Below are 20,955 nucleotides of genomic sequence, written 5' to 3'. Positions count from 1 at the left end.
TGTTTTCAAGCTAAGATATAAAGGTTCGTTTGCATTTGACATTAAAGCCCACACGAACATATATCAAGCTTTTTTGAGCGCATTTTGTTTTCATCTTTATCGATAATCCGAAATATTTCATGAATTTATTCATAAAGTCTTATTAAGCGTCTGACGATGCTTGCAAAGTATTTACATAGAATATAAGTACGGTACTAAAAAGGTAGCGTCGATAAAAGTAGTAGAAAGCTTTCTTTACCTTTTTTTCCACTGGTCGGGTAACCGATTAAATAACCACAAATATCAACGCTGTACCATTATCTGGTTGCGATGGCTGTCTCGATCACATTGAAATTACATAAATCTTCGTCGTTTATCGAACCGACGTTTACCAGAAAGTTTCGTCTCTCGAATGACGCATATGCGCGAACGGACCAAGAGCGGATCTCCAAAATCGGTGTCAGCTTCATTTCGGGTACAAAGAAATAAACCATAATCATTTTATCTTCCGGTGCATTGTTCGGGTTGGCGGGAAGGAAAAAGGAGAAGATACCAGAATACTCGCGATAATTACGCAAGTGAGAGATTACGCAAGTTCTCCTGGTATTGGACTGGGACGGGAAAAGTCACGGATGACCGTGGTGCGGCGAGTACAGTGGCCGGTGAAATCGCGTTAAAAAGCCGCGCGCAGGTACGATCGAAGGACCGATCATTTCTGCTCCTTTATCTTTTTTTGTATTTCTACGGGGGTGTGGATCGTTCGCTGTTAGAAGTGGTCTAGAGCGAGACGTGGGTATCCCGAAATAAACTTTCTCGGGTTATGTAAAGGCTGGCAACTGGCTTGTGTAGACTCGCCGGTATAAAGGTCGGCTGTGCCCCCAACAGTCCAAGAGTTGCTCACGAACTTCACGCCGGCAACCATCGGGAGAACATCGACGCTCTATATGTGACGTTGCCTTTTTATCTGACGCAGACTTATCTCCATCGTTCACACGCATCGTAACATCGCACTTTCTCGAGAGAGCGTTGTGCTGTTGCACAGGCACGTGTCCCGTCGCGTCATTTCGGCAACATGCGTTCTTTGGTAAGTATCTTCTTTTGCCTTGTGCCACTCTTGTCCTATCCTACGCTGTGTTCAACTTCCTCTTTCGTTTATCGCTTCGTGATGCAAACCAGGGTTCAAGTCGTTCTTGAACCTCGCGTCTTTGTCTCTTTCGCAGTGAATCCCGACAATTTGAGACCGAAATTTCAAAAGGTAATTAATTTTTAACGCGACGAAGTCAATGATATCGAGTCATTTGTTTAAGTGTTTTATTAGGCGCCCAATTTATTTGATATTCAACGTGAATCGAGCATGTCCTAAAATTGTATTTACAATTCGTGACGATCGATAGAAATTTTCCTCGCTCCTTGAATGTCCAGTATGATTCACATTTCGAGACGAATGCTGTCGATGCATACGTGGTTCGATGCTTCCTTACGTGACATACAATTCTACTAGGAAACTTTGCACAGTTTTCAGGATTATTATTTAATTATTTCTTTTATTAATACGATGTACGTAACAATGTCTAGATCTTTCTACGAAATCTACACGAATAGCGTTTTAAATACAGTCGTTGAACGTCGACCAATTTTCTTCGTTAGTTTTCGACAATTGGTGTAAGAAATTACAGAAAATATTGAAAAATGAGAATTTTATTGAGAAAATAAATAGAATATATCTAGAGATAATATACTACATATCTAGAGATAATATACAAGTATTAAAATTTATATAGTTAATTTATATTCCTTGTTGATAAAGTGGTCGTACTTTCCTTTTTCTGTGCTACTTTCTCTATCATTTTCTACAAAAATTTATAGACATAAATATTTATTCAAATTACTCGATTAATTATAAAATTACTCGATACTTTAACTTAAATTATGTATTATACGACAATGAAAATGTATAACATAAAAAGGGAGTCTACGAAAACAGTTTCAAGTGACGTAATGAATATAAATTTTCTATATTACCGCATCTCTCTTCTAACAAATTTTCTTCCAATTCGCACGGTGAATTCAATATGACTATAAAGTACGCAACAGTGATTGATGAAACGTTTGAAGAAAAATATTTGAGAAAGAAAATATTCGAAAGAAACTATAGATATTGATTGAATTAGGTTGAACAATTTTTTACGGATAACGACATTAGAGCCAGATTTCCTTCGTCCCTTTTACTGCTTACAATCGTAATGACTATTCTGACCTACCTACGAACACATTCGTCTTGCCCTGACCTTTCACGGGGAAAGGCATTTCAATGGATTTACAGGACAGACGTAACGAGGATTAAAGCATAGCTGTATCGACTTTTATTTCTTAACGTTCCATAGTTACGCTTTAGTTCGATCACTGAGAATCGGATACGAAGGACGACTGACAAGAACAAACGAATACGTACAGACAAAGGAAGATGTAAAAATGTAAACGAGAAAAAATAGAGTAGAAAGACAGTGAAGCGAGTGGCTCGGTTCTATTTAACTTTACGGTATCATACAATATTTCAAACAAGAATCGATATATAAAGATTTTAAGTAAAAATTATTGCCGATTAAAAATTTAACGATTTTTCAATACGTTTGACGCACATGGATAATACGTACAACCATTACGATCTTACCGAGCTTTCTTAGGCAATCGTTGTGTATAATGCAGCTTGCCTACATCAAACATCGATGCGTTCGTGCTAACGATAACTCTCTATAATTTTGCTACTGATTATCCACTTGAATAAATAGCTGCTATCAGAATAGCATTGGCATCCTGAAAGCGAACATTAAGAACGTCAAGCGTGTTTTTCGACTAACCGAACATTAATAAAATGATTTGACGAGTGTGCGACGAAGAAAGAGAATTTCAATCAACTTTGTGAATTGATGTCAAAGTAAAAGGAAAAGCATCTTAACGGTAAACGGATTTAATGATTTGAATTTTGAAGAAACAGAGAATTTGCTAATAATCGATATTATAACTGGTACAATAATTAATTAGAAAGTAGTAATTCAATCGAAATACCTCGTAATTTTGAATATTTTCTCATAAATATATTTTACAATTTTGTCAATAGACATTAGGCAAATCGTTTTAAACGTGGCAAAATAGACAGCGTTTCTTTCGAAACAACGTCATTATCGTTAAGATCAGTCGATCTGAATCGTTTGCAGATATTTACTTGTTCGTTAAGTCTGCAGGGTGTGTTCTTTTAACCGAATACTTCACGCGGGATATATCGATCGTATATATTATTGACCGACATTTTTCTTGCGATTGCCGGTTACCTCAGTGCGACGAAGTTTAGGTCTTTTCTTATTTCTTCCTTTCTAACGAGCCACGAGGCGTAGGATAAGTCCATATGTAGCGTCAAATATTTATCCGTGATCGTTTAGGGCACTTTGGTATCGTTTAGTCCTACTTCTCACATTCGACCGTTTCTTAAGGCGATTCTGAATGTACCTTCACTTTTCAGGTCTTCCTTACGCTTATCGCGGTGGCTCACTGCCAGGAATATTTCCGGCAACCGGAAAAGATCGTCAGCGAAAACCGGAACCTTGGTGACAATCGTGGCCACTATTCGTTCACTTATGAGACCGAAGGCGGTATTGTGCAAACAGAGACCGGAAGCCGAAAGTACGCCGGCACGCCGTCTGAAACTCAGCTGATTCAAGGATCCGTACAGTATAATGCTCCAGATGGTACTCCGATAGCAATTAGCTGGACCGCCGACGAATTTGGTACTCAAGTAGCAGGTACTCACGTGCCAACACCACCACCAATACCGCCAGCCATACAGAGAGCTCTTGATTGGATCGCGAAACAACCCTCGACTCCGGAACCCGAGGAACTCGCCAAAGACTCGCCGAGTCAACAAAACGCCGTTCCAGCAGCCAACACTAATCGACTATACAAACCGTTAAGGACGAATCAACGAAACTGATTAATTGTGATACGAGCGTTAGAATAGTTTGCATGTTAGTTTTTATAATGTACAAAATAAACTTCGTATTTTCGTAGAAAACTCGTTTGTCACGAATTAACTCGTTTCATCGACGATCGTTCATCTTCAATTCGCTTCCAAACGCTTTTATTCGGCAACTTTGTTTAACCATCGACGTATCACGGTCTCACGAATAAACGTAGGAAATTACTATCGTGAAAATTGTCTGTATGTTTTCTAAAGATCTATTGTCGATTTTTTCATGTATTCGTCTTTTTCTTCGTACGCTAATGATTTTCCTAATGCCGTTTGATCGTTCTACTTTCCTTGTCGAACGATGTTTATTAGCTTCGGGAAAAAATTTCGCTTCTCTATCCGTATCGCAAACACGCACAGAATCGAACGCTTACACGCTCCACAGAAGCGCTTTTACGCGTTAACTAGAAAATAATTTATCGACATAGAGCGCAAAAAGGCGATGGCTGCAATTGAATAAACACGTGCAACTTTATACTTAAACTCGCAACACGCGTTGCATAACTTGGACGGAATTTGAGGGAATCGCTATTTCTGTGATGCTTAGTCGCGCATATTTTCTAATTAAAAAGAGGGAATATCGACGAAAGTTTAGATTTTAATTTTTAATTTTCTCGCGAAACTTGCTTATCGATAGGGATATTTCTTAAAAAGTTTATGATACTTCTACGAGCTTTCGATCTTGAAAATCTGCTGATATTATTTAATCGTAAATCAGTATTATGTTCCTTACATCGTAAGATTTATAAGGCTTATAAAATAATTCGAATAATTCGAAACATGTATCAGACTATCGATTAAACGAAATAATTTCATATAGAATTGGGAATTGTCATTTTAAGAAGATATTTTAAATACTTGGTATTGCCCGTCTATGGTCCTTCTTGATGTGATTTTGCTTGTGAAGTTATTTAAGCGAAGGAAAGGAAGACGAAAAGGGAAATCGGGTCTCAAAAATCAATTAATTAAATTCAAGCATCTTGAAAATATCGTTAGCGTCACGGGAAGGGAAAGTTACACGGAAGATTAATTACGTTCTATTGCTTCACTCGAAACGTCTTTGATTTCTATTTCTTTGCTTTACTATTTTCTAAGAAATAACGATGAATCGAAACAACACCGAGAGGCAACGGACCAAATTACAATTAAAATAACGCCAATTCTTACGTACTTCTAATAAATACTGATAAGTAATAGACAAGGTATCTAAATGATACTGTAAAATATTCTCTTGGATCGCTAAAACAACAAAGATAAAGGTATCAATGTACAATTTATTTACAGTAATCCTCCTTAACGTTCTCTTACAATCTCCTTATTTAAAATACAAAAAAACTGAATCGTAAGCAGTATGCACAAATACGAAGCTAACGTACGAATCGAACCTGAAGACTCCGAATGCGAAAATTCGTAAACGAATTTCTATTCAAAATGTCACTAAAACGATCGAGAGTCGTGCCGAATAAAGAACAACGTTTCCATTTCGTACATCCTCGACTTTGGTTCAGATATAAACGTCGAGAGACTCGAAGACCGCTCTTCTTGTCGTATACGGATCCACGTTTGTCTCCTTTCATTGAGCACCGATATGCTCCTCCCGATGGACGGCAATGTATTCGAGTGCTTTGAGAATGGCGGGTGGAATGGTCGGGATATGACTACCCTGGGGTTGGAATCCGTTCTCGTTAGCCACGTAGGACACTTGGATAATTTCACCGTTTGGCGCGGTGTAGCTGTAACTGCCCTGAGCCTCGCGAGACTCAGCCTGGGTGCCTGGGTAGTTGAGGTAGCCGATCTCCTGTGCCTGGATACCATTCGCCGTCTCGTAACTGTAGCTGTAGCTTCCGTCTGGATTTGGGCCGTCCGCGCTCTGCCTCAGAATGGGAATCGGCGTGGTAGAAGAGTACACACCCAGAGGAACGGCGGCTGCCACGGAAGCGAAGGCGCATAACACGATCGTCTGAAACGTACGCATTTTCTTCAAATAATCCAATATTTTACTTATAAACAGGTCAGAGGATTACAATGGATCACGATGGATTCGCGTTGCTGCAAAGGAGCGTTTAGAGGAAAGCAGTGGGTCATCGAGGAAATTGATCGTAAGTTCAATCGCATCGAAAGAAAGACATCGCGACGAACGTAAGCGGATGATTCGGCGAACGATCGTCAAGCGATGAAAACACGATCGTTTCTTAATTTTACAGGGAGAGAAGAACGAACGTTCGCTCGTTTGATCTTATCGCGCGATCTACGATAGAAAGTGACTAGTTTCGAATAGAATTTTTTAAATATAGACAACGTAGAAAATTTTCAGAAATTCACAAAAGATATAGTCGTGTAACGAACGAACGATGATCTCAATTTTCTTCGTAACTGCTGAATTTGAATACGAAAAAGAGTAAGAAAATATATACTTTAGTATCCCACTTATAAAAGCAGTAACACTATGTCGGAGCAAGAAATTCTAGAAATAAGCGGTACTCTATATGCTTATTACTTCTCGGAAATTTTCATACGGATATTCTGAATATTCCCGGACACACCGGTCATCTCAGATCGTGTAATTACGCAATGGCACCGTACCACGCGTTATGATATAACATCGAATCTTAAAATTTCATATCTACCGACCACCCGTTAAAATGAAACCGAACACCATGCACCGGCACTGTTACTGAACTCACCAACTGGTTCATGATGATACCTCGGACTTTTTGTTTTTAGTCTCGAAAGAGAAATTCTGGTTCTTCCACAAGGAGGAAACTACACTGACTCGTAACATGGGGCACAGGATCCCTTTATATATCCATCAGCTGAACATTCGGTGAATTTCTGGCAAGCCGGTGCCTTATTTAATCCCCCTCCATCCCTTTCTCTCCCACTCTGTGAACAGGACACCTTCAAATTTTGCGGATGATCCAGACACGTGGCCCGAGGATGATAAAACGGTTGGCTGATCCGAAAGTCGAAGTTGTAAGGTAAGCCTATATCTTTTGCATTCTCTGAATGCCCTGCTTAGAATATGCAGAATAAGCGATGACAAATAACTCGATATCTTTTTAGGAAGACACGTGTAATGCGAAGACACGATATATTCTCAATGAAAATTTTTTTATTCGAACGGAATTTCGTATCGGACGACGAAATTTCGTTAAAAGCGCTCAAGACAAGTCGTTGTTACGTATCATCGATCGATAAAAATAAATCGATTTGATCTCATAAATATCTCAGAATGCATCTTCGTTTATGACGAAATATATATAATACCGCAGTGTAGATTTCGGCACATTTGCGTACTTGCGTAACGTTATATAACAGATCTACAAGCGCGGTATTTCGATATTTTAAGGCTGTAGGGCGAATTTGTAACACGCAGAACCTTTAATTCCGAAATTGGTCGAAGTAAACTGCAAAATTCGTGGTACTTGCGATGCATAAATTTCATGCGTCTTGATCGCCTGTACATACGGTTACGGAAAAGAACATCGCTGTTTTCCGTAACACAAAGTTTGTTACGTCTTTCGGTACAACGATCTTCGTACTGCAATTTATGTAAATTTTATACTCTAAAGTTTTACCGAAATAAACGATAAATTATACTATTGATAAACGTGATTGCATTTATTTTCTATCGAAACTACCGTTTCTTCGTTTCGATACGTTGCACCCTGTCAGTTGTCTCGATAAGAATTTAAATTCGCGCGGATACGTCGATTATTCGTGCCGACAATTAAAAGAAAATTTTATTGTTGTTATTATAATTCGCGTGTTATAGAAAATTTTTCACTTCTCTGCTGGAAGATCGACGATAGGATGAAATTTGATGGACGATACGTTAACTCGTGAAATTCAAGCTCCGGTGAAACGACATTTTATTTCAACGTAATAGGATAGTTAGGGATATTTGACGACTTTCTTATACCGAAGAAATAATCGTTTAAATCGCAAGTATCTTTTTAAGAAATTTGTATGTAAAATGGTATAACTTTATTTCTCGACGAGTGAATAGGTATATTATATCGACCAAATGATCGGTTTAAGTGCATTTATGGAAATCGTATACGGCGATATCTGTAGCATAATTATTCTACGATTATCGTAATCATTCGCATGCTACTGGAAGCAAGTAACGAGAGAATAACGATGTACGTTAAACGGTTGAACATCTTAAATTGTAAATTTATACGTACGTGTGAAAACGCGATGAACTTGTTATCTCTTAATTCGTTAAAAATTGTACGCAGCGATCACGATACGTAAAGAATTCTTTTGCATTCATCGATGTTTCGAAATGCTATTCAAAGTGTGATTTCTTGTAAAATTTAACGATCAAGGGGAACCGAATGAATCGATATCGTAATGAATAAATCTTGGCTCTGCAAAACGATCGTTACGACGTTATTTTTAGTTGCATTTCTCTGCTGCAGCTAAAAATTTGATAGTTTTAAATCATTCGATCCACGCTGTGTTGGAATAATAATTAAGTGGCTCGTAATTAAGCGATTCCATCTTTGCAGGGACGCAACAACGTTTCTCGATCCAAATATATCTTTGGATCTCCGTGAAGATATATGTGAGCGACTTGACGACTCGAATGATTAATTAAAACTTTTAATAAATTGAAATTATAGATCTCGACACGCGATTCAATTCCGAGCCGATAAGATTCCAGATATTTCGAGATAGCATCGTATCGCGAAACAGTCGTATTGAAACATCGTTCGCTCGTCGCGCTCGGTTATCAATTATCCCGATTAATAACAGCAGCGAAGAGTACAACGTGGTGAAAGTAATTTCACTTGTTATGTATTTAACAAACGTACGATCACGAGAAGGAGAAAGAACGAAGAAGGAAAAACGAAGAAACAAGAATGACAGGATGAATTATACGAGACAAATTACAGAATTATTAAAACAGCCAGTTATATGCGTGTCCGGTACACGTTGCTCGATTACTAATAAATACGCTCATCGTCGTCGAGACAATTTACGAGGCACGATAATTAAAACGCCTTCGGTCCTCCCTGTTCGCGCTTTTATTCTTTCCGGCCTTACGTGCTCCAAGTAGGTCCCGTTCGGCTTGCACGCAACGAAAGACGAAGAAGACATCGTAATTCGTACCGAGCAGCTCATCTCGCTAACCTAAATACTACACGATGTTCTTACTTTCACAAGGTGAACGAGCCAAACTCCCTTTAGTTGGTTCAACGAAAGTTACATAGCCAACGATTAAGGAGCCGCGTACGACGAGTTATGATAATTTATCACCTTCGTTCCGTGGATCCACCTTCGTCCAACGAGACCTCCGCCTTTATTACGACTTAACGACCATGAGAAATTGTCTTTCCCGATTCTCTTATCAATTTTCACTCGTACGCTTAATTCTGAAAATGTACGTGATATAACCGGCGCTCGGAATCACCGTCCTTTCCTCCAAACGTACCTGTACAATGTAGATACAAAAATTATAGCTGCGCGCGTGCAACAAGAAATCGAACTGTTTTCCGAAGAAAGAAATGATTCAGGTTGTCGAGATACGCGTTCGTCGGATATTCCGTCGTGCCAAGAAAGATAATCTTGAGATTGAAATAAAGTTTTGCCCATGTTAATCAAATTTAGTCTGATAAATGCTGATGTAAAATTTATGTATGATCGTCAGATTATGTCAGCTTCAAGGATAGCGAAACGGATAGTACGTATGCATCACGAATATACATAGAAAACGGACAAAGTTCAAATATACGATTCGGATGTCGGTACATTTTCTACCGCAATAAAAACGGTGTTTTACCGTTGTATCGGCATCGGTATTTGCATACTTGCAGTCAATTAAAAACCGGACAAAACATAGTAATTTGTAAATGCGTCGCTACTTCGTATCTGTGACTATGTTATCTCGGCAATATACAAAATTATCCGATTTTATATAAAAGTGTCGGTAAAAAAAAAAAAAAAAAAAAAAGAAATTTCTAACAAACATTCGTTGTTCTACTTTACAGGGATGATCATACATACATCTCTATCGACATATTTGTAATTGTTGTTACGATTAAAATTTGTCTAAAAATTCTTAAAATCTGTTTTAAAGGTATTCGAAAGAGTTTCGAATCTTTATTGCATCTTAATAGAACGATTCGATGGTACATTTATTTGTAATTTTTTTCAAGTTCAGCGACAATTATTTAACGCGTCAAGTCGCGTATATAGGTGAAATTATAGGCCGTGCAGGTTTTAGCTCGGAAGAAAGTCAGGGTCGTAGGTGGAATTCTCACGAAGGTTTCTCGTTAAGTGGTTTATAACATGTTGGGGGATGACAGGAATATGAATTGGGATCCATTCACTTTTTCCTTAAAAGCTAGGTTCTGGCAACTTCGTTCTCGTATCAAGGTAATTTATAGCATGCTTATTATCGTTACCACGATAATACGAAAACGAAGAACATTTAAAAGCCTTAGGAATCATCGGTATCGGAATAAGATTTGACAGAAACGAATACCTTGTTTTTTTCTCTTTTTTTTTTCGAAATAATAACGGCAATAAACCAGGTGTTTTACGAATCGTTAATTAAAATCCTAGTAAAAAGCAGAAGCTGAATATTAAGATGTCAGATTTAAAACGTTCATGTTCTCAACGAGCAACCTGTTTTTCCCTATTTGGAATTTTTGTAGATGTTATAGAATCGTTTTATCTGTTTTACGATGAAGGGAATAAGCTATTTTAATAACTGAATATCGTTAGAAAAATAGTTGAGAATTTAGATAATTATCACGAAAATTAACTCTTTTCTTTCCAATTGACTTCTTTTAATAATTGTATCGAAAACATCAATACAGAATTCATACGAAAATACTGTTATGTGAAAAAATAATGAGACGATTGTACCGAAACGGAAGGACGATGCTGGATTTATAATATAATAAACAATTAAAAAAACAAACATATTTAAATGGATTAAAATTAAAAAAAAAATTAACGAAAAAGCACGAGTTTCGATCAACTTAACAAGCTTAAGTTTCTTCTAATTCTAAAAATACCGAAGCCTTTCTTTTCTCTAACGGAAGCTAAAAATATCTAAAATTTTGAAGAAATCGTTGGCTTAATTTCCCCTCGACCCCTTTCTTACTTGCAACCAGATTTAATTTTCTATCTTACCGACGGTAAAACGAAGATTGGCGAATAATCATACGCAGAAACTGGTAGATGACTCAAAAGCATATTTCTCGGTGTCCGCTTCCACCGTTCACCGCGTCTCTCGAGACGAGAGAGCAAAGCGTATTGATTACCGATCAAGTAAAAATCAGCGAAGATAGCTTGTAAATTTTATACAACATTCGCGATCGAATCTTTGATGTAGAAATAAAATAAAAAAAAAAAAGCAAGTCATAGATCTTCGTAACCATGGCGAAATAGATAAAAAAAAAAAAAAAAAAAAAAAACGATTTCACGTCGTATACTAAGTTCATTATCAACCAAATCGCCTCGGATGATCAAATTCCACATTTCGAATGACCAAACATAGGAGGATGACCTATTACCAAATTTTTGCCGAACCTTCGTTTTCGCGTAACCTTAGAAAAAGAAATCCTATAGCCGTGGGTTATAAGGACATCTGGGCGTTCGCATCTGTTGCGCGCGATCCTTCGCCTCTCTCCTATCCTTTTCTCCGCGCGAAGATTTATTGCCGAATTACAGAACCATAAGACGACGTGCATTTGCGCGGCATGTAGGCGTAACACGAAAGAGAAATGAAGTTTCGCTGTTTAACGGCGAAATTTGAAGAGCAAACAATTTAACCATGTCACTGTGCGTTTGACGAGTAGTTGCGAGAGAAGCGGGATTCACGCTTTCGTTTAGGTTCGTTGGATCGCGAACGGAGATCAGAATCCGCAGATGAGCGAGAATTCTTAATGGAAGTTAAATTTTTCATTTCGATCATTTAGCTTCTGATTTTGAGATACCGTCTGCGGCGAAACCTATGTGGACGCGTGTAACTGTTCAAGGTAAGATTTTATTGAGACGAAGAAGAAGAAGAAGAAGAAGAAGAAAAAAGAGTATTACATGGTGGTTAAGAGACGCGGGAAACACGCGAAAGCGGAATAATAACGAAATAAAAGTTTGATTTCGAGATAACGTGTCTATAAATTTTAGACTCGATAATATTATGCCAGCCTTTTTACTATTCTGCTAGTTTTTACATATAAGATTTGGTTAAAAATAAACGCAACAGTTCTAGGAAAGAAGTACAAATATAACGTATTATTGTGTAATTATGAGAAACGGCGCTTGCCACGATTGATGTACAAACGGATAAGCAGACATTTTTTATTATGCTGCGAATGGTTTCTTGTTAAATATATGATTATACGACTATATAAGGTACACACGTAGTGTAACGAAGGTAAGGTATAAAATTTATGAAGAAGTAAGGCTATGCATAGATTACAAATTTATAAAGATAGCATCGAGATGTCATTGGATTTCGTGTTTGTAATCACAATTTCGTGATTCGTTTCGTCAACGAGCAAACTTATTAAACAGAGATGGATTATAGGAAACGTAGCATAGACGACTGAAAAGCGTTAAATAAAACAGAGTATAGTGAACAGAAAAAACAAATTGTAGAAACGCGCGAAAAATTGATGACGGTCTGAGAGAAAAAAAAAAGCGACGCAACGGTGCATGCCTTGATAAATAAATACCGTTATGTCGGTATGTATGCAGTTGGTCAGAGAGACGTCAGAGATACTTCCTAAATGAGAAAGAATTTAACAGTGATCCCCTTGCCACGATGAAGATGGATCAACTTATATATTCGGTTCACGTGGTCCGGCCAAGGCTCCAGAGATTCGTTACACGGCTGAATTTATAATCAACGCGAAATACGAAAATTCGCGCAAAGAGATCACCGGGTCAATGGAAACATCGAAAATGTATTCCATATTTGGAAAGCCTTTTACGGATTCGCCTTACGTGCAAACCTCAAAAGGCATTTAAAAATATGACACGCGATCCAATCGTCCTTTCTTATTCTTTTAATCCATGACGATTTTTGGAAACGTGCGTTTCTCGTTAAAACTTAGAAAAGACGAAGTTAGAACGCGCGAGATAAAGTTAAAATAGCTTTATCAGAAAGAACGGTGAATTTATTAACTGTCATTGACATCGATGATTATAGACACCATCGATGAAATAACATAAATTAAGGTATTTATGATTTTACGAATAAAGTCCCACGAACTACTATAATGATAAAATAATATTCGAATTTAGAGCTCGTTTAAACATAACGACTTTGACACCTTTATTATTTAATGGAATAGCAACGAATAAGTATCTTATTATGAAATTTATGGGCATAATACGCTTCGATTAAGCTCAAAGAACATTCCGAATTCAATTTTATTCGTGTTAATCCAGTTTGAGCGCTTTTACGCGAAACGTAAAAATGTTCGAACTTTTCCTTAAGAATAGGAATTTTATAACAAATCGAACCGATCAATTTTTCAACTGTACGCACGATCGAACGTTCTCGAACTTTTACAAAAACTCCAAGCAATAATTCTTGTAGAATTTCCAAAAATTCTCCAGAATTTTTCACGTACTTCTACGTCACAATGGAACGCGACGCGCTATTTAAAGCATTATGTAATAAAAATTTAGGATAAACATAAACGAAAGTGCCGCGACTACGCTACAATCGTTCCGATATTTGCGATAATATTAACGATCAGATTATCAAACTTCGCTCTTACTCTACGTTCCACGCGAATCGTACGAACGCGTATCAACCCCTTCGATAATATACATCCCTTTTCTTGCTCGCGTTGATCGCTGTTGCGTCGACCAGACGCGATCGCGCTTTCAAAGTAACGTTGTAACGATATCGCGTAAATTTGATATTCCTCTGATCTTTAAAATACTCGCAAGAAAATTTAAAACCTTTTTTCCTTTTATTTTCTTTTAAGTTAACCATCTATATTATACTCACGTAATACAGTGGTTGGAAACTTTCTTCAACCGCGAGTTGTCGAGCCGACGCAAACGTAAGTATTTTTTCCAGGAAGACTCATGAACATGTCGCAGGGACACGGTGTTATGCGTTGAGGAGACATCGCGCGTCTGTACTGCGGTCAGCACTCTGGTCGCCCCCCTATTCAGACCCCTGTCTGAAAATTTCGTAATATTTGCCGGTGTCTAAGCCTCGGCCAGAAATCTATCAATGAGAGAGAGGTCCTGGCACCTTGCAAGGTTTCGGCAGCGCTATATAAACGCGTCCATTAGACTAGCTCTTTACAACCAGAAAACAACTCCGATCAACATGAACGCTTTGGTGAGTTCCACACGATATCCAGATTCACGGGCCACCCAGGCTGTCGCGGAAATCGTGTTATCGTTTTACAAATTTTATTACCTTCGTATCGAACATCTTGCAAACATTTTTCTTATCGTGTATTATTCGACTCGTGAACTTGAACGATCGGTGAAAATTTCAAAGTAAATCTCTTGTAAACGATTCGTTGCTTTCTGATCGGCTTTTTTATTGCGGTGTCCTATATCCTTTATATATATATATATATATACACGGGAGAAGACCTTTTTCATAATATCTTTACAGTTTGTAGTTTTTCCTTATTATCGTTTCATCGTTTTACGCTCGTTTTCTTCAAATTATTATATCTTTTAAACGTCATAAACTATATAACGTTATGTCACCGAGCAAACGTTTCGCGTACTCGACGACTCTTTTCCTTGAAATTGCAATCGTATTTTCACCGAGGAATCGGGAGAAGAGTATTCGCAATTAAATATAATCTATGCAGAAATTTAACCTGGCAATTCTACGAATCGCTTGTCGTCTGTTACTTATTGCAAGCTTATGTATCGTTCGTATATCGTGGCAGTTTATAAAATCAAGTTCGCTGTCCGTGTATAACGGATTTACTTTATCGTTACAAAGGCTACGCGATGCACGCGCAAAGGCTTTACTTCTACCGAATTTATTCGCAAATTCTTAAAATTTATTTCACAAAGTCATCGAATAAAATTGCAATAAAAAATCTGTTTTCCAGTCTTGCGCTGTTCTCGTCATCGTCGCGGCTTCCGCGTACGCCGCGCCGCTGGACAATAACACGCCGGTTCCGATCCTGGCGTACACCGCCGATGGACCCAATCCAGACGGCTCGTACGCCTTCAAATACGAGACTGGAAATGGTATCAAGGTAGAGGAACACGGTCAACTAAAGCAAATCAACGACACGAATTCGGCGATCGTCGTTCAAGGATCCTACGGTTATTCGGATGATGAAGAGGTTCCTGTTGTCTTGAGCTACGTCGCCGACGAGAATGGCTTCCAGCCACAGGGTGAACACCTTCCAACCCCTCATCCGATCCCCGCTGCGATTCTGAAAGCCCTGGAATACATCGCCGCACACCCCGAACAAGACAATGCACGCTGATCGCTCGTCACGCGGATCGTACAGTAGAGATAGGACATAATTGACGCGACGATACGAGTCAAGTGCGAAAGTTTTGCTACTCGTCACGATGCAGTGTATTTTTATAGACTCGTTTCACCTACTTTCTCCATTTTCGTCATCGAATCTTCGTCCAACGTTATAACGATCGTAAGCGGTAGCCGTGTAACAACTGCAACGCAAAATCACTTGACATTTACGTTTTATGACGATACAGCGTAAACATCGCGATGTTGTACCACTTATCGTTACTAGCATTGATATACAACGTAATATCTGTGTAAAATATGTCGATCTCAATTGTATCGTGTAATAAATGTTTAGACGTTCAAGCTGATCTTACGAGACTCGTGATTCTTCTTGTTTCCTCGTATCTCACTGCCAATCGATTTTCTACGAAGAAATGCGCGTCGAACAATTTCCAATACACCGAGAGACTTAGTCTTACCGTTTATGTACGTACGTCAAATTTTGTAACATACGTGTATAACGCGTGGCTTCCGTATCATAGAACAATATCGCGTAATTGCATAATCGGGTGATAAATTATCCTTGCTTTTAGACGCATGAATTCGATTATTCATGCGGATTAGTCGGATCTTTCTTCGAGGAACTGATTAACGCTTCTTACGTCACATATAAACGTCGTTCGTAAACAAAGCTGGAGATTTAGATAATAATCACCGAAGCAAATATCAAAATATTTATCTAAATTATTAAGAAGAATATGATGGAAATTAATCGGTAATTCGCGAAGGTACAAGTTCATAGACTTTACCGAGGATACAATTCGTTTGCCTCACCGACGAGTTCAAATAAATGCAGCTCTGTCGTATCGATCATTGAAACTAATTAAGTTTACATAGGGTGTGGTGATCGAGCAAACGCGAGTCGACGAATCGATATGGTTGCAGGGGTACGATGATCGAAAAGCGTAAACAGAACGATCGGCGAATACGCGGAGCGAATGCAACGGATCATTCGCGATGATCGAATTTTATCGCACGACCGATTTTCGCGTAATAATTGGATTGATAGTCGACAAAGAGAATCTCGTTCTTCCGGTTCCGTCGAGTGGAAAATTATTTTCCAAATTGTTCGATTATCGATTATTACTTTCAAAAAATTAGAATCGGAATGCGTTTTACGTGCCGAGCTCCATTTGCGAAACGGTTGTCGGCACGTTCGTCTCAATTACGTTGGCGTATTTTGGGCGTTCGAAACGAACGACGAGCGAGGAACAAAAATGAAGGAAACCAGGGATCCAAGCAGGAGATATACGGCTGCTATGTCCTACGGACGTGTTCGGCGTACGAGACTGATGATGTCATTAACCACTGACCGACATCGGTTCAGAGTTGTCACACATTACGCATAAAACGACAGTGATGCATAGCTGCACAGGGAAAAAGGCGAGTTCCACGAAAGTCGCGCGTGTTTCACGTGACGCGCGTTGTTCGTTGGAATTATAATTAATACGGTCACGGTTGGAGTTGACCTGTACGACACGATGTGAAAAACAGGATGGAAATAACGTACGGATTGAAATTCTTTTCGGTGATCGTTTCCGACCATGGGTTTGCCAATATGTAGATCAGCGTATCACGATAGTTTGTATCGATATATTTAAGTAATATATTATTTCATCTTCAAGGAGTTGAAGATTTCCGAAAGAATTCCGTATCGTTTTAGACGGTATACACGATCGTAATTTATAACGATATAAGCAGTAAGGTGTACTAACCCGAAGTAACTAAATCGTCTAGGATTTAAAAAGCGACGTTCGTAATTGAAACGAGCAAGAAGGAATTGATTAAATTTTTTCGCTACGTGTCTTTTCGTATATTTATTTTTCTAAAAGAAAAAATTTGTACAGTGTGTTTCGCGTTCATCGACGTAGGAAGATTAGCTTAGAATCAGCGAGAAGAAGCAACGAACTCCTATCGTATGATGTTATGCGAATTATTTGCTCGACGACGAACGAACGAAGTTCTATAGTAGTTATAAAGGAACTACGTACTGTAGCCCTCCTCTGGACACTTTGTGTAAGAAACGACTAATTAAGCGAACAATATTTGAACGAGAAACCAGTCTTCGTAACTACTCGGACGATGTCCTTGGAATTAATGTATTAGTTATTTTCCATATTTAACGTATCGTCGATTAAGCCGATTAAATCGTCAATCTGTTAACTGCGGTTAGCTACTGCATGGTATTCGTGGAATTAATCGTTGAGCGTGGTACGAGATTATTCCTGCGGATGATTCTTCTGCTTGCGATAAACGTTTTATAACGCTTATAAGAGAAAGATGGGAAGAGAGAGAGAGAGAGAGATGTTTATTAAAATTTTGTCGACAAAGAGAAACGCGGTAAATCGATCTACTGAAAATTAGAGTAGGATTAGTCGGGAGTAAGATGTTCCTTTCGTGTGGCAAGTGATTTTAATATCGATGTTAATTTTAAGCGAGATTATGACAAAAGTACGGAAGCCTGCGTTTGGACCGAAGAATTAGTCGTCTCGGCTAGGCTGGTAAATTCGTGATACAGCTAAATGTCGGTAAAAATATATAGACGGCGGCAAGAGAGTTTTGCGAAAGGCGAACGCATAATTCACCCTTCGATTAGCAATCGCGGTCGTGCAATCCATTTATCAAGAACTAGCCGTGCTCCCTCGATCCGCGCGCTCTTCGTAGAAATTCACGTTCCAAGCTTCAGCCGAATTTACACCGCGTCGCTTTCATCCCCGATGAAAACAAGGATGAAAGCAGCGTCCGTTCGTCGTGTTCCCTCAAAGCGAAACAGCGTAAATTCGGCTTTATGGAGTTGCGGGTTACGAGTATCTTTGCACGAATCTCCAGTGGTCGGGAACACGCTGAACGCGGAACAGCGGAGAACTCGAAATATCTAATCGGCGCGGCGATCATGCCGCGTCCTCTTCGTGGCTAGGGGTCGCGTCATTGCACGGACAGAATAGTCCCAAAGGTCGTGCAACAAGCTGGATGGCCAGATTTCGCAACCGCAACTAGACCGGTAAATCTAATTGCTCGTATCGAGCGAGCTCTTCGATCGTAGCAAAGACACATAGCGACGGAGAAAGTCTTCTATTTATCGTCCGCATGGTCGAGATGCGGCCCGTTCTTCGCTTCCTTGTCACGACACCCGCGGAATTCCACTGACGAGAAAACGTCGCAAGAATAGCGTCGTGGATATATCGGTCGAACGATTTACGTCGAATTTTTCTACTCTGATCACGATGGCGTGACTGCGTATTGTTTTGAAGCTTACGTAAATATCGTGATATAAGCGTAAATACACGAGTTAATTCTATGCGTTAGGAAATATGCTAGAGCAATTGAAATTAACATGGAATAGAATCGATCGATTACATGGATCAGGGTAATTAAGTTTGTCTTAGGTTCGAGCCCACGGATTACGTAAAAAGGAGTATCGTTCGCGCGATTAACGATGCTCGTACAACCGCTGAGCATTGTTATCGCAATCGACACGAGATAAGAACTTATTCAGCGAATCGTTTCTTAAATATCACCTGTACGTTGAAGTGAGTCGTACGGGGGGAAGAGCCGAAATTTCTTTGACAATCTCGAGTTATAAATCTCGATGGCTTTTACGACTTCATCTACGAAGTGATTAAATTTGAGAAAAAAAAAAAAAAAAAAAAACGAAAACGACGGAGATAGTATGAAAAAGAAAGATATTTCTGATTTCTCCTCAAATAAATTATTGGGTTTTGATATAATAATCAGATAAGAATATAATAAAGGAAGAACGAAAGATCTTTTCGACTGCTTATTAAGGGAATCGTTAGGCTTTGATTATTAAGAAGGAAACGATACACGAGAGAGGAAGAGAACGAAGAGAGATAGAGAACGAAGGAGCGAAGGAAGGCTTCTGCCGCTCTCTCAAATTTTTCTACACGCGCAAATACGTTTAAAATATAATGACAGAGTGGCTCGTGGCTCGTCCATCGTATTATGTAACGGGAGGTGCGTGGAAAATCATTGTCATGTTATGCAACAAAGTAAATAACGCGACACTTTAAAGATACGAAGCCTTTAAGCGAACTCCTGCTAGCTGCTCGTCGTGCCTTCAAGCCGAATAACTCTCAGCCAAAGGCGACGACGAAAGCTGGCTGAAATTTCAGAGTAATTTTATGCGAGAACAGAATTTTCGGATTTATGCGCTTAAACGCGGAACACGTAGTAAAGCTGATAGCGCATACGTGTCCCGTCCGGATAAGAACGTATTAAGTAAAATACACATACTCCGATATACTAGCCAGCGGCGGACCGAAACATTATTTTAATGCTAGAAATAACATTTAGAAACAACTTGTTACGAACGCGTTGCGCTCCCTGTTCCCTTTGTTCCGGCCATAATGAACATGTACCGTGAAATATCTCTGTAAACATCTGTAAATATCTGTTTTCTAACAGCGTTAATATTCTAATACATCTTTCATGATATATTTGAAAATGCGAAGCGAAAGTTTGAGAACAAGAGCTAGGTATTTTTTTAAATTTCAAAAACTACAAGTTAGACGAAAAACATTTTTGAGAACCGAAATATTTCTAGTCATTGAACGATCCTCCGTTCGTGTCGACGATTTACATTGCTCTTTTATAATTAGCAGATAATTCCTGTTGTTTCTTACGTTCTTGAACTTCTTGTATCTTTCAAGACACGGTTAATGATCGAAACGAGAGATGCGAAACGAATCGTATTTCCCCTCGTAATCTTTGACTAATTATAGCGAAAATAAACAGTCGCGCGAGTGAGCAGTATCGGATTATATAAAGCGGTTTTAATTAATAAAACGTTGTTAATGTACTCCACTCGAGAACCGTTAATTATCGACTGTGTAACATCTTTTCGTAGACGTTTCCTCCATAACGGAGAAGGTTAAGAGAATCCGCGATATCTTCTCGACTATGGCGTTCGAACGTCGCGAGCCTGGCTTCGCGATTCAATTCGCGCGAAAGAGACGCTTTAAATCGACCGATAAAATAAAATGTTGCATCAGGAATTTCCAAAGGAGATGATCGATAGCGGCTTCGCGCGAGTATGTCGAGCCTCGGGGAATCGAAGATGGTAATGAGCGCGCAACGCAAATAAATCGTAAAACTGACGAAGAAGTTATGGTAGAAGACGACCTTGACATATAAGCGTATACCGCGAGCATTCTAAGAGAGCGCCTAGCCGCAGGCTAGAAGACGTAACCCGTGCCAAAATCAATTTCACTTTCATCCGTGGTGCAGGTAGTGCGACGAACGCACGTGTATCTTTGTATACTTTGCCTCGAGGACGATTCTCGTAAAAAAATCCTGTTGGGAAAGTCACCGATCGACCTGTGTTTGCTCTCGTGGGCCTAGGCTCCGCGAGAAAGCGATTCGACCGATCGTTACATGGCAATCGTCGATCCACAGCTCCGTAATTCAGCAGTCGACGATGCTTGAAACTTAA

General features: G+C 39.1%; 3 protein-coding genes across 3 annotated transcripts; 2 read left to right on the top strand and 1 right to left on the bottom strand.

The window, feature by feature from the left end:
• Positions 1-856: 856 nt before the first annotated feature.
• Positions 857-4,045, top strand: Cpr17 (cuticular protein 17). Its single transcript, XM_072006487.1, has 2 exons — positions 857-1,063; positions 3,497-4,045. The coding sequence occupies exons 1-2, from the start codon at positions 1,052-1,054 to the stop codon at positions 3,962-3,964; spliced, it is 480 nt and encodes a 159-aa protein (XP_071862588.1). The 5' UTR covers positions 857-1,051; the 3' UTR covers positions 3,965-4,045.
• A 1,209-nt stretch (positions 4,046-5,254) lies between these two features.
• On the bottom strand, positions 5,255-6,844 carry Cpr18 (cuticular protein 18). The gene is made up of 2 exons (XM_072006488.1): positions 6,685-6,844; positions 5,255-5,960 (listed from the first exon to the last, which is right to left on the bottom strand). Exons 1-2 carry the CDS (start codon positions 6,694-6,696, stop codon positions 5,574-5,576), a joined length of 399 nt encoding a protein of 132 aa, XP_071862589.1. The 5' UTR covers positions 6,697-6,844; the 3' UTR covers positions 5,255-5,573.
• A 7,326-nt stretch (positions 6,845-14,170) lies between these two features.
• On the top strand, positions 14,171-15,811 carry Cpr21 (cuticular protein 21). Its single transcript, XM_072006655.1, has 2 exons — positions 14,171-14,330; positions 15,070-15,811. Exons 1-2 carry the CDS (start codon positions 14,220-14,222, stop codon positions 15,454-15,456), a joined length of 498 nt encoding a protein of 165 aa, XP_071862756.1. The 5' UTR covers positions 14,171-14,219; the 3' UTR covers positions 15,457-15,811.
• The last annotated feature ends 5,144 nt before the right edge of the window (positions 15,812-20,955 follow it).

This window comes from Bombus fervidus, chromosome 7, assembly GCF_041682495.2.
Source record: "Bombus fervidus isolate BK054 chromosome 7, iyBomFerv1, whole genome shotgun sequence".
NCBI lineage: Eukaryota > Metazoa > Arthropoda > Insecta > Hymenoptera > Apidae > Bombus > Bombus fervidus.
Note: the sequence above shows the minus strand (reverse complement) of the source record. Positions and strands in the feature narration are given on the sequence as shown.

Bases quoted from the DNA above. Each gene is read 5' to 3' on its own strand.
- Cpr21 (XM_072006655.1), top strand. From the start codon at position 14,220: ATGAGAGAGAGGTCCTGGCACCTTGCAAGGTTTCGGCAGCGCTATATA. The intron at 14,331-15,069 runs GTGAGTTCCACA...TCTGTTTTCCAG, and splicing joins CGATCAACATGAACGCTTTG to TCTTGCGCTGTTCTCGTCAT.